The sequence below is a fragment of the Pelophylax lessonae genome, assembly GCF_965119305.1.
Source record: "Pelophylax lessonae genome assembly, chromosome: 5".
NCBI classification, from domain to species: domain Eukaryota; kingdom Metazoa; phylum Chordata; class Amphibia; order Anura; family Ranidae; genus Pelophylax; species Pelophylax lessonae.
This window is the reverse complement of record NC_138772.1, coordinates 13,637,018-13,650,632: the sequence shown is the minus strand read 5'-3', so window position 1 is coordinate 13,650,632 and position 13,615 is coordinate 13,637,018. Positions and strand designations below refer to the sequence as shown.

The 13,615-nt window shown below is 42.9% G+C and overlaps 1 protein-coding gene across 1 annotated transcript; it reads right to left on the bottom strand.

Annotated features, from left to right (window-relative positions):
• Positions 1-1,184: 1,184 nt before the first annotated feature.
• On the bottom strand, positions 1,185-7,234 carry LOC309556407 (lymphocyte antigen 6E-like; the record flags this gene model as incomplete). The annotated part of the gene is made up of 3 exons (XM_082258870.1): positions 1,185-1,381; positions 3,931-4,044; positions 7,183-7,234. The coding sequence occupies 3 exons, from the start codon at positions 7,232-7,234 to the stop codon at positions 1,185-1,187; spliced, it is 363 nt and encodes a 120-aa protein (XP_082114996.1).
• Positions 7,235-13,615: the final 6,381 nt, after the last annotated feature.

Below are 13,615 nucleotides of genomic sequence, written 5' to 3'. Positions count from 1 at the left end.
TAGGATGTGCCCGCTGTCAGTGCTGTATAAACTGTACATAGCATCAGCTACATACAGTATTCAGTGCTATGTTCCAGCCTTCCCCAGAACAAGAACAACTCTCAGCAATTCACAGGAAGCCTTGAATTTTATGAATGAATGCATGCAAAGCTTCCTCTGATTGGCTGAGGTGAAGACATGATGCCATCTGCCCTCCACTCCAAGGCTTCCTTCCTCCTGAGAGGCAGGCAGAGGGCATCATGATGTCTTCACCTCTGCCAATCAGAGGAAGCCTTGCATTCATTCATAAAATACAAAGGCTTCCTGTGAATGGCTGGGCAGTGAGAGATTTTGTTGCAGGGACAGCTGATGCTAGTTTATACTGCGCTGACAGCGGGTGCATGTCTTCATAAAACAAAATAGTTGGCATGAACATAGAAAAGCAGGCAGATAGACAAATTATCTAGTGGATTGGGCAGCTGTATGGCTATCTAATAAGATTGCTCCTCATATAGCAGAGATGTGGCTGTGCCGAGGCATTGTGTAGGAGAATAATCCCAACTGACCCATACACAGAGGACGTGACCCTCCAGCAAAGCACACTACGAGTAAATGGGGGGGGCGGGCGCTACAATGTTCCCACTGCAGCAGTGCCATTGTCCATACCTGGACTATTACAGCAAATTGATAGCCAAGATCAGCTCTGCACTCCCCTACCATAGAGCAGCTGAAGAACACAGTGTACTGAACAAGGCAACGTTGATTCTTTGTTCATGTTGCCAAAAGCATTGTGGCCCCATCCGGCATATGCCAGGGGGGGGGGGGGGGGGGGGGAGTTGAAAGCACACGGTAGACATGCATAGAATGTAAAAAAAAAAAAAAAGTTGGGTTTCAGTTCGATTTGTTAAGTTACTAATTTCATTTGGTTGCATTCTTAACAAAATTCATTAAAATTTAGTTTTGTTATATACGTTTGGCCAGAGTTCCCCCCCCCCCCAATACGGAAATAACTACAAAATGGTCTATAAGCCCTCTTGTAGGCACTCATTGAGATTGCTGGGTAGAGCGCCTTTCAGCAATTCACAATGAAAAATTCCTTCCAAAAGTCACAATTCCACCACACCATCATGATAAAAAAAAACATTTATTGAATTAACACAAACCTAAATATTGTATACTAAACACAGATAGATTTACACAAAGCTTTAAATCGACTGTCTCACAAGGGCCCCTAGGAACCCCAGGGCCACAGCAAGGATGGTGTATGCTGACTTTATACTGGAGGCCCCGCTGACATTGCAGAGATTGGTGGAACAGCAGGAAGTATGGCCAGAGATAATGAAGTTGAAGTTGACTTCCTGACAACTGGATGAGCAATTCTTGGTGATGACGTTATAGCCGGCTGAAAAAAAAAAAAAAAAAAAAAAAAAAAAAACTTTTACAAGGATCCAAGAACAGGCATGTATGAGCTTCCTACCAAAATTGTTGTTGCATTTATTGCTTTACTATGCCATAAAAAAGAGGGGGTTGTATTGTACTTTGAACTAGTGATCGACTGATATTGGTTTTTCGTTGCCAAAATTTTGGTACAAAAAAAATTGTTATTTTATTTTTTTTTAGCACTTGACAGGTACTCTTGTGGAGGGATCTGGGGGTCCAAGACCCCAAACTCCCTCCTCTGCACATAAAAAGCATTCAAAACGCCAAATTTGGCTGTTGTGAATGAGGTCTTTTTTTAATCTGGCGCCGAGTACCCGGAAGGGATGTCATGACATAACTTCATTGCTTACATCTTTAATTTGTACATATGCGAGTGGCATAGCCAATAACTTAAATGGAATTATGCTATGCAACATTTTACCCTCGAATGAGTAATATTTGGAATATCGGCCAGTTTCGGGGCCGATACAGAGATCTCGGCAAAAGTCTATATCGGCCCTCGATATAATTCCGTCGATCCCTACTCTGAACCCCTTACATATTGGTCTGTGGAGGCAATCAATCAAAACCTCCCATTATACAAGTTAACCGCTTGCCGACTGCTCACAGTATATTTACTGCGGCAGTCAGCGCGACGTAGGTCTACGTCGCTCGCCTGTGAGGCTCTGGGGAGCGAGCGCGCGGTCACGGACCCCCCGCGCGTGTGACCAGCGGACCCGATGTCCGCCGGTCACTCGGCGATCGGCGGGGGAGAGGGAGAATGTCAGGCAGCTTGTGTAAACAAGCCACCTGTCATTCTCCTCGGTGTAAAGACACTGATCACACGGATCTAGTATGTAGATCCGTTGATCAGTGTCCTTACAGCTCAAGCCAATCACAGTAGAAAGCACGCCCCTAGGGACACACACAGCCCCTCCCTCCCAAATAAAGTTAACCCCTTCACTACCAGTGTATTTTTACAGTAACAGTGCATATGTATAGCACTGATTACTGTAGAAATGTCACTGGTAACCCCAAAAGTGTCAAAAATGTCAGTCAAGGGTCCGATCTGTCCGCCCCAATGTCACAGTACCAAAAAAAAAAAAAAAAAAAAAAAAAAAAAAAAAAAAAACACAAAATCTTTCCCTTTGTTAGTAAACGCGATAACTTTTGCGCAAACCAATCAAAATACGCTTTTTTTTACCAAACATAGGTAGCATAAAACAAAATTGGCCGAAAATGTTAAATTTTGATTTTTACATTTTTTTTGGGGAATTTCATATAAAAAAATGTGAAAAATATTGTTATTTTTGCAAAATTTACGCTCTTTTTTTGTTTATAGCGCAAAAAGTAAAAATCGCACGGGTGATCAAATACCACCAAAAGAAAGCTCTGTTTGTGGGAAAAAAAAGGACGTCAAATTCGTTTAGGTACAGCGTCGCACGACCGCGCAATTGTCCGTTAAAGTCACGCAGTGCCGAATCGCAAAATACCCCCTGGTCGTTTAGCAGGAAAATCCTCCGGGGCTTAAGTGGTTAATGTATGAGGTGCCCAATGAGGTTTACCAAAATTTGGGGCCCTTAGTTAGACTCACAAGACAAGTGTGACTCTTTGTCAATTTCTAATCCCACCATTATAGTAGTGGAAATGAAAATAATTATTTCTGATATTTGAATTCTCTAAGTGGGAAGCAGGGTTATGGATACAATAGGTTTTACTCTGGTTGGTTTACTGTTCTTAGGTAATAAGTCAGACAGATGTGACTAATTTTAGGAGGCATGTTTCCGTTCGCCTTCATCTCACTGAACTATTCTAAAATGTATATTATTGTATAGAACAAGGATCTCCAAACTACAACCCTCCAGCTGTTGTGGAACTACACATCCCATGAGGCATTGTAAAACTGACATTCACAGACATGACTAGGCATGATGGGAATCGTAGTTCCTGAACAACTGGAGGGCCATAGTTTGAAGACACCTGGTATAGAAGATTACCGAGATGTATTCATATGCTTTTCAATGTGTAGAACATCTCTCGTTTGCTCCTCTTAGGCAATGGCCTTCTTCTCCGTGCAGACTCTAGCCATCCAGGAGATGTCACCCTCGGGATACCAATGAGACGGTTTGAGATTTACATAGAGTCTGCAGTGAGGGATTGGATTCCCAGAGAGAAGATTGAAATTTACTACACATTTCTATCAAGAGGTTACAACACTGGGACTTTACGTAGAGCTTACACTACACCTAGAGATGGGGTATCGAAAGACAAAAAATGCAGAGGCACTTCATCCAATATTCCGTTTTTTCTACCACTTTCAGTTGGGAATTTCGTAAGATTAGGAAGATAGTGGAGAGACATGTCGCCACTATGATCGGCCATTATGGGGGGGGGGGGGGGACATTATTAGAAACCAGTGCCAAATAGTGATGTAGACCCGTTTCAGGCAGTGCACACAACTGCAAGATTGGCCCCAAGCAGTTTTTTTTTTTTTTTATAAATTTTGCATAAAAGCAACTTTAAACTTCTTACCCAATCCAAAGACTGTGGTCATGCAGAAGGTCTCATTGGCAGCGCAGTTAGCAGAGGTGGTGCAGTTTGTGTTGCTAGCCTGAGAGTCACAGGTGTAGCAGTTTAGTGAAAGAGCTGGGGAACAAAAAATAAAGCATAAATACACGTTCCAATTCTATCATCACTTCAAAATTATTGACACCTTTTTGGTGCACCAATGACTATGTCCCAATCTGCATCCAGGACAGCTGAACCAGAGATGGTTGAACCAAGCCTGATTGCGGTCTGCTCACTGAACTCATCCCAGCTATCCTAATGTGGGGGGGGGGGGTAGTGCCTTGTATGTTTGAGGCAGTGGAAATTGACCTACATTAGGATAGTTAGGCTAACTTTTCTGGGTTATTTTGTTTTTTTTGCAGAAAAACACAACCCACATACCAAGTTAATCAACTTGGTATAGTCCACCTGCTCATACACAGATAGTGCTGAATTGGCAGAGATTCAAACCATAAAGAAAATGGCCTCTGCCCCCACCTATAACTGGCCTTCATAGCAAACACATGGAAGGGCAACGCACATGAGACAAACAAAATAAAAAATTCCCAGTTCAATTTGCTAGCCAGTTTTCTTACCAACCAAATTAACCTGTAACAGTTTGCGTCAAAACAGGGGTTTAGTTTGCAGCACACATTTGCAAACGCATGTGTAAGTTGCAGGGCCACTCCACGGCACCCTGTATTACCTGCAGTCCTAACTTGTAAATTTAGGAGTCTTCACAGTGGAAGCACATGCAAGCTAATGGATAGATAGGGGGCAGGTGAGCCTGGAGATGGCCCAACCCTCCTAAAGGTACTAGGGGGCATAATGGACGCCCAGCCAATGGTACAACAGCAAAGGCATCCAGTATGTCCACTCACAACCATGTATGGCCTGCCTAAAGCTTCCTTTGGCATTGGGGTGACATAATTTCTACTATACTAGTGAGCCAAATACCCATTCCACCAGTTACCAGATGGATCTCCAGCCAAACCCCATTTGGTGGGGGAAACTGAAAACTTGTATCACCACCACCACCATTTCCTGTCCCATAAAGGAAACCATACCAATTGGGAAACACAGCATCAGAAACCCCAAAGAGGTTCAAACCCTGGAAGAGTCAGATTTTAGCACCCAATGGACAGAACATGCAGCAAACCAAAAAGAAGCAGACAGGCGTTCACATAACCACTTGCTAGCAGGCACCACATTAGGAGAGATTTAGTAGCCCAGTCCTACTATTACCAGATTATTCCCACACATTAAAATTTATGGCAAAAGCTACACAACTGGAACAAAGTGCAAACACTACAACAGCCCTTCTCAACCTAGTGAGAGGAACCCTTGAAATAAACTTTGTCTCAAGGAACACCTGCTAAAAATTGCCATTTACAACTCATGATACATTAGTGGGATGGTTGGTGGGAAGAATTATCCTTACATTTGTAATCATTGAGAAGCATTCCCCCCTTACAGATAGCTAAAAAGATCAATGGGGGTCAGTGTAAACTTATCTGAAAGGCATAAATTGCTCATTTAAACCCATAGCAACCTCTGGAGGAAACCCGGGGTACCATGGAACCCATAGCAACCTGAAGGAAGCCTAGGGTACCATGGAACCCATAGCAACCTCTGGAGGAAGCCTAGGGTACCATGGAACCCATAGCAACCTCTGGAGGAAGCCTAGGGTACCATGGAATCCTTAAGCCCTGTACACACGCGTTGAAAATCAGCAGGGAATTTTCGTCCGACGACCGATCTGCCAATTTTCGGCTTGTTAGTATGCTGCTTCCGACAACCAACTCCGACTTTTCGGCCGAAGAAAAAATCTGGTGTGCAGGCTATAACATTTCTGTACACCGTCAAAACACGGCCGATTTTCGTGCAGTCAGTACAGATTTCGACAGAAAAAAAAAAAAAAAAAAAAAAAAAAATCGATTGAGCAAGACTGGGCATGCTCAGAGAAGAAAGAACACAAAGAAAGCAAACCAACACATGACATCACTTCTGAAGTAGAATTTTGTCGGGCGAGAAAATGTGTGCAGTCTAGGCACATTCCAACCAACAAAACACAACTCTGGACAAAAGACAGACGATCGGTCGATAATCGTTGCATGTGTACTAGGCTATAGCAACCTCTGGAGGAAGCTTAGGGTGCCATGGAACCCTGGCTGAGAAAACCTACCCTACTTGCATACTACAGGTGTAGCCAACACATAGGGAACCATTTGTTGAGTGATCAGTTGTTACGCTCAGTTAGTGAAGCAGTTCTTCCAAGTGATTGAAGCTAACCATACACAAGTCCTAAATTGCAAGTGGTGGGTGACCACCCAGCTCAACACTAAATCTATTTGATGGGGGCCAGGTGTAAAAAGTTGTTGGCTAAACAGTGACCACAAACCAATTAGATGTAGTCACTGTTCAGGTACTCAAGTTGCCACAGGTATCACAGTTGCTTGGATACAAAAGCCACCAGGGAAAAATTCCTCCAGCCACATGGTCTAGCATAGATAGAGAAATCCTGTTACGGACAGCTAGTTTAAAAGATAGCAATGCAATACATTAGTAGAATGCCATTCAAAATGCTCTGCTTTAAGAATGTTCAATTTAAGTCATTAGTGGAGTCCAATAGATATTGACGAGAAACATTAGAACAAACAAAATGGAACATTCCTGCATAGAAACCAATCAGTTTCCGGGTTTTAAATTGTCAAAGCTTAACTGAACAAGCTGATGTTAGTAGCGGATTGGCTACCATGCACAGCTGCACCAGATTTTGCACTCTACAGTTTTAATTAAGTCAGCCCCCAAATGGGGGGGGGAGAAGTGTTTGCTAAATGGTTAGACCATTAAAATGTATAGGTCTGGAACAGATGGAGCCCACTGGATTTTGGGGATTGCCCTGGCACTGTTCCTGCATGTTCGATTTTATTTTTTCAAATAATATTAAAAATAAATATATATATATATTTTTTTTTTTAAATATTTAAATTAACATTTTTAAAAAAAAAATAAATAAATAAAAATAAATACATAAATAAAAAATAAAAAACACCCAAAATTCTAGAACATGCAGGCAATCTCCAAAAGCCAGTGGGCTCCATCTGTTCCAGACATATACATTTTAGTGGTCTAACCATTTAGCAAACACATTTTTTTTTAAATTATTACAGAACAATTGAGTATTATAGATGATAGAGATGCTACAATAATAAAGAACTCATAGACTGGACATACCTGAAGCAATGCAGAGAGCAACCAGGAGAAGCACACTTGTGTAGGCTGCCATTATGTTCTAGAATAGAGCTTGTGTGTGTGTGTGTCCTCCACCCTGCTCCTTCCTTATATATGTTCATTAGTGCCTGATTGATTTCTGGAAGACCACTGAGCCCTCCCTGGGTGTGTCTGTGATACTCAGAAGTGGAATGCAAATAATGGTCTTTGTTATGGGAAGTGAGGAAAGATTCTGCTGGACAGGTTCCTGTCTATACAAACACTGAAGATGCCCCAGGTGTAGAGAGGAATCCAGGAGCCCGGGGGAGGGGGGGGTGCATTAAGGGTCCATTTCACACCCATCCCCATCCTGCACACACATTGTTTGAAATACAGCCATTTGTATCTTGCTTTTGTTTTACAATTGTGATACATTTTTAAAGGACCAAGGATCTGAGGTTTCCATCCTACATTGGGTTGTAGGGAGCCATGATAAATTATTTTTGGTTTTGGTAGGCATTGTATGGGTACAGGGGATATATAGAGGGCCACTCAAATTGCTAGCAATAATTAGGGGCCCATATACATATTTTCCATGTGTTTTGAGTACCTTCACTTGCTTCACTACCTTCTTTGCTACTTATTCTTCTTTTCTCTGTCTACTACCGGTATATTCATAAGTACACCCCTCACATTTTTGTATTTTTTTTTATTATATCTTTCCATGTGACAACACTGAGGAAATGACACTTTGCTACAATGTAAAGTAGTGAGTGTACAGCTTGTATAACAGTGTAAATTTGCTGTCCCCTCAAAATAACTCGAAACACAGTCATTAATGTCTAAACCGCTGGCAACAAAAGTGAGTACACCCCTAAGTGAAAATGTCCAAATCGGGCCCAATTAGTATCCATTTTCTCTCCCCGGTGTCATGTGACTCGTTAGTGTTACAAGGTCTCAGGTGTGAATGGGGAGCAGGTGTGTTAAATTTGGTGTTATCGCTCTCACTCTCTCATACTGGTCACTGGAAGTTCAACATGGCACCTCATGGCAAAGAACTCTCTGAGGATCTGAAAAAAAGAATTGATGTTCTACATAAAGATTGCCTAGGCTAGAAGAAGATTGCCAAGACCCTGAAACTGAGCTGCAGCACGGTGGCCAAGACCATACAGCAATTTAACAGGACAGATTCCACTCAGAACAGGCCTCTACGTGGTTGATCAAAGAAGTTGAGTGCACGTGCTCAGCGTCATATCCAGAAGTTGTCTTTGGGAAATAGACGTATGAGTGCTGCCAGCATTGCTGCAGAGGTTGAAGGGGTGGGGGGGTCAGCCTGTCAGTGCTCAGACCATACGGCGCACACTGCATCAAATTGGTCTGCATGGCTGTCGTCCCAGAAGGAAGCCTCTTCTAAAGATGATGCACAAGAATTCCCACAAACAGTTTGCTGAAGACAAGCAGACTAAAGCCTCGTACACACGTACCAATCGTCGGCCGTCTTTTGTCCAGGGCTGTCCTGTCCGCTGAAAAGTGCAAAAGACTGCACAAGAATTTTGTCCGCCGACTGCAGAAGTGATGTCATGTGATGGTTAACTTTCCCTGTGTTTTTTCTACTCTGAGCATGCCCAGTCTTGCAAATCTGCTGATTGCTGGCCGAAATCTGTACTGACTGGCGAACAATCGGCGGTTCTGGTGTTGACCAACAAAAATTTGAATGCCTGCACGACAGATTCTGTTCGGCCTAAAATGCGCTGTCGGCTGTCGGAAGCATCATACTAACAAGCCTACAATCGGCGGATCGGTCGTCGGCCGAATATTTACGGCCGACAATCGGTACGTGTGTAGAGAAGATTGATAAACTCCCAAAGCCAAGAATAGAAGCAAAATAGTAAAACCAACATGAGGTGCCCCAAAGGTGTAAGGATACTGAAAGTGTCGATAAAGATGTTGGAAAAACAAGGTGAAGATGAATAAATGGTGAACATAGGGTGAGTATAGAAAATCACCAGTATGACCCAAAGTGAAAAGTATAAAACAGAGTGAATGAAAATTGGTTGAAGTGAAACAATATGATATTAAAGCAGTGTAAAGAAACAGACCACTGTTCCAAAAGGTAAGAAGGGCGTGGAGGAATAGGAATGTGAATTAAGTGATTAGAGTCCAGAGTATTTACCAAGTATAGATCAGTGCCTTTTAACAAATGTGAATAGGGATTATAAGCAATTTGAGGCCATTATTAAAAAACACTGGCCTATTTTAACCACTTGCCAACTGCCTCACGACTATTTACTGCGGCGGTCAGCCCCTCACAAGCAAAGCGATGTAGGACTACGTCGCTAGCCTGTGAGGGTCTCGGGAGCGAGTGCGCGCCGCCGGAGGCGCTCTCCCGCTCCCGCGCGGTCACGGACCCCCCGCGCGTGTCACTAGTGTAAACACAGCCGCCTGTCATTCTCCCCTGTGTAGGAATAGTGATCATACAGTTCTACTATGTAGGACCGTTGATCTCTGTTCTTACACCTCAAGCCACAGTCAATCACAGTTAGAAACACGCCCCTAGGGACACACACAGCCACTCCCTCTCAAATAAAGTTAACCCCTTCACTGCCAGTGTAATTTTACAGTAACAGTGCATATGTATAGCACTGATTACTGTAGTAATGTCACTGGTAACCCCAAAAGTGTCAAAAATGTCAGTCAAGGGTCCGATCTGTCCACCGCAATGTCGCAGTACCGCAAAAAAATCGCAGATCGCCGCTATTACGCGTTAAAAAAAAAATGCCATTGTTGGAAAAAAAAAAAAAGAAATGACAAAAATCTTTCCCTTTCTTAGTAAACGCGATAACTTTTGCGCAAACCAATCAAAATACGCTTTTTGCGATTTTTTTACCAAACATATGTAGCATAAAACAAATTGGCTGAAAATGTTAAAAAATTTTGATTTTTACATTTTTTTTTTGGGGGGGGGGGGGGAATTTCATATAAAAAAATTTGAAAAATATTGTTATTTTTGCAAAATTGACGCAATTTTTTGTTTATAGCGCATGATCAAAAAATCGCACAGGTGATCAAATACCAGCAAAAGAAAGCTCTGTTTGTGGGAAATAAAGGACGTCAAATTCGTTTAGGTACAGCGTCGCACGACCGCGCAATTGTCCGTTAAAGTCACGCAGTGCCGAATCGCAAAATAGGCCCTGGTCAGGAAGGGGGTAAAATCTTCCGGGGCTTAAGTGGTTAAACCAAGATAGAACACTCAATGGGATTCTACCTAAGAAACCCACCTTTATCTACCGCAAGGCAAAAAGTTTACGACATACGTTGGCTTTAAACGTACCAGATCCACCGAAGAAGACAAACACCTTTCTGACCCAAAATGGTTTCTACTATTGTAAAAGATGCAAAGCTTGCAAGAGTACATCAAAAAATAAACCCAAGAAAGTTCATACCTACTTGTCAAATTCCACGGGAAAGAATTATGATATTAGAAAATGTATCACCTGCCAGTCCACTTATGTGACTTATTTTTTGAGGTGTCCTTGTAGTTTGGAATACGTAGGGAGGACTACTAGGAAACTTAGTGTCCGAATCAATGAACATATCAGCAATATCATCAAAGGGTTTCCCAAGCACAGCGTCTCAAACCATTTCCGTCTATTTCATAATAAAGACCCATCTGGCTTACTTTTCTTTGGTATCGACGGGATTGAACCCCATTGGAGAGGGGGCAATAAAGTTCAGATGATTTCGAGGAATGAAACGGAATGGATCTATCATCTAAATACCATTCAACCCTATGGGATGAATGTTGACATAGATCTAAACTGTTTCATTTCCAACTATTAATATTTTTACATATCCTCATTTAATAATTTATTAATATATCATAAATAATTTTTAATAAAATATCCTATAGTATTTAATACAATTGTAATCATATTTTTAACCTATAATCCACTAAAATTAAATAAAACATCATTTATATTAATATATTTACTCCCCATGTTTGTAATAACAATTGTTTAAAATGGGAGGTAAAATTAGACTAATGGAATTTTTATATATTAACATAATGTGCCTAAACATTTGTATGTTTTATGCTTTTTAATAGATGATTTTGGATTTAATTATGGTATCTGAATGTATGTATATTCGGGACATTTATACACTTATTATATATATTATATATATATTTTTTATATATATTTTTTACTATATTTCTTTACTATTTTATTTAGTACATTTGGCCATTTAGCCATTTGCGGTTGTTCTAATATACAGTATATCTGTGAGCCGCAATTTTAAAAAACCGCCACTAGATGGCGTCATCTCAATTCAATAATGCATAAGGGCCTATTGTCCACTGTGCGCCCAATCAGCATTCGTTCTTGATTGAATTGACACCTTTATTGGCCTATGACAAGCTCTGGGAGTGTATAAATGGTCCCCGCGAGCGTAGTGGGCTGATCCCTGATGACGTCATGCGTTTAATGACGAAACTGGTCGGGTTACGCACTACGCCCACGTCACTTCTGGCCATTGGAACGCACGCCGGAACGCATACCGGCGAATGCAGCACTTCCTGGTCTTGAAAGCTGTTTTTTCTAAACCTTTGTGTAAGTACATTACTATTTCTAAATTAAAGAAGTTTCAGGGGCGGACTGATGACTCATGGGGCCCCCGGGCAATAGGAAATCATGGGGCCCCCAGGTTTAAAGATGGCTGCCACACTTCATGATGCAACAATAATGCATTAGGCCTAAGTGGAAGGACATGAAGCTCATGAACATGCAGAAGACTTAAAGCTGGCGACCCAATAAAGAAACAAGGAGCCTCTCATGGTCAATGCCACCTTACTAGCATCATGGGCCCCTGGGCAAAGTATTGCACTGGGACCCTTAGCAGGGTGACCAGCGGTGTGCACAGTGCTTTGCGGCACACAGTGGGTGTGGATAAATTATGCCACATATTGGGTGTGGCATTTTAGTGTGATTTATTTTTTTTCCATTTTTTATTTTATTTTTTTTCATTTTAATTTATTGATTTTTGGTGGGCGCTTTGGTAAGATAAACAGACCGCTGAAGTCTCACATTTGATACAGAGAAAGGGACTAAGGACACATGCTAAGGAGGGTATGCTGGTTGGTATTGTGTGCATGAGGGGTGTGGAGGGTATGACAGTGAGCGGTATGTACAGGAGAGGAGTGTGGAGGGTATGACAGTGGGCAGTATGTACAGGAGAGGAGTGTGGAGGGTCTGACAGTGGGCAGTATGTACAGGAGAGGAGTGTGGAGGATATGACAGTGAGCGGTATGTACAGGAGAGGAGTGTGGAGGGTATGACAGTGAGCGGTATGTACAGGAGAGGAGTGTGGAGGGTATGACAGTGAGCGATATGTACAGGAGAGGAGTGTGGAGGGTATGACAGTGAGCGGTATGTACAGGAGAGGAGTGTGGAGGATATGACAGTGAGCGGTATGTACAGGAGAGGAGTGTGGAGGATATGACAGTGAGCGGTATGTACAGGAGAGGAGTGTGGAGGATATGACAGTGAGCGGTATGTACAGGAGAGGAGTGTGGAGGATATGACAGTGAGCGGTATGTACAGGAGAGGAGTGTGGAGGATATGACAGTGAGCGGTATGTACAGGAGAGGAGTGTGGAGGATATGACAGTGGGCAGTATGTACAGGAGAGGAGTGTGGAGGGTATGACAGTGAGCAGTATGTACAGGAGAGGAGTGTGGAGGGTATGACAGTGGGCGGTATGTACAGGAGAGGAGTGTGGAGGGTATGACAGTGGGCAGTATGTACAGGAGAGGAGTGTGGAGGGTATGACAGTGAGCGGTATGTACAGGAGAGGAGTGTGGAGGATATGACAGTGAGCGGTATGTACAGGAGAGGAGTGTGGAGGATATGACAGTGGGCGGAATGTACAGGAGAGGAGTGTGGAGGGTATGACAGTGGGCAGTATGTACAGGAGAGGAGTGTGGGGGGTATGACAGTGAGCGGTATGTACAGGAGAGGAGTGTGGAGGATATGACAGTGGGCGGTATGTACAGGAGAGGAGTGTGGAGGATATGACAGTGGGCGGTATGTACAGGAGAGGAGTGTGGGGGGTATGACAGTGAGCGGTATGTACAGGAGAGGAGTGTGGAGGATATGACAGTGAGCGGTATGTATAGGAGAGGAGTGTGGAGGATATGACAGTGAGCGGTATGTATAGGAGAGGAGTGTGGAGGATATGACAGTGAGCGGTATGTACAGGAGAGGAGTGTGGGGGGTATGACAGTGAGCGGTATGTACAGGAGAGGAGTGTGGAGGGATGACAGTGGGCAGTATGTACAGGAGAGGAGTGTGGAGGATATGACAGTGAGCAGTATGTACAGGAGAGGAGTGTGGAGGATATGACAGTGAGCAGTATGTACAGGAGAGGAGTGTGGAGGGTATGACAGTGAGCAGTATGTA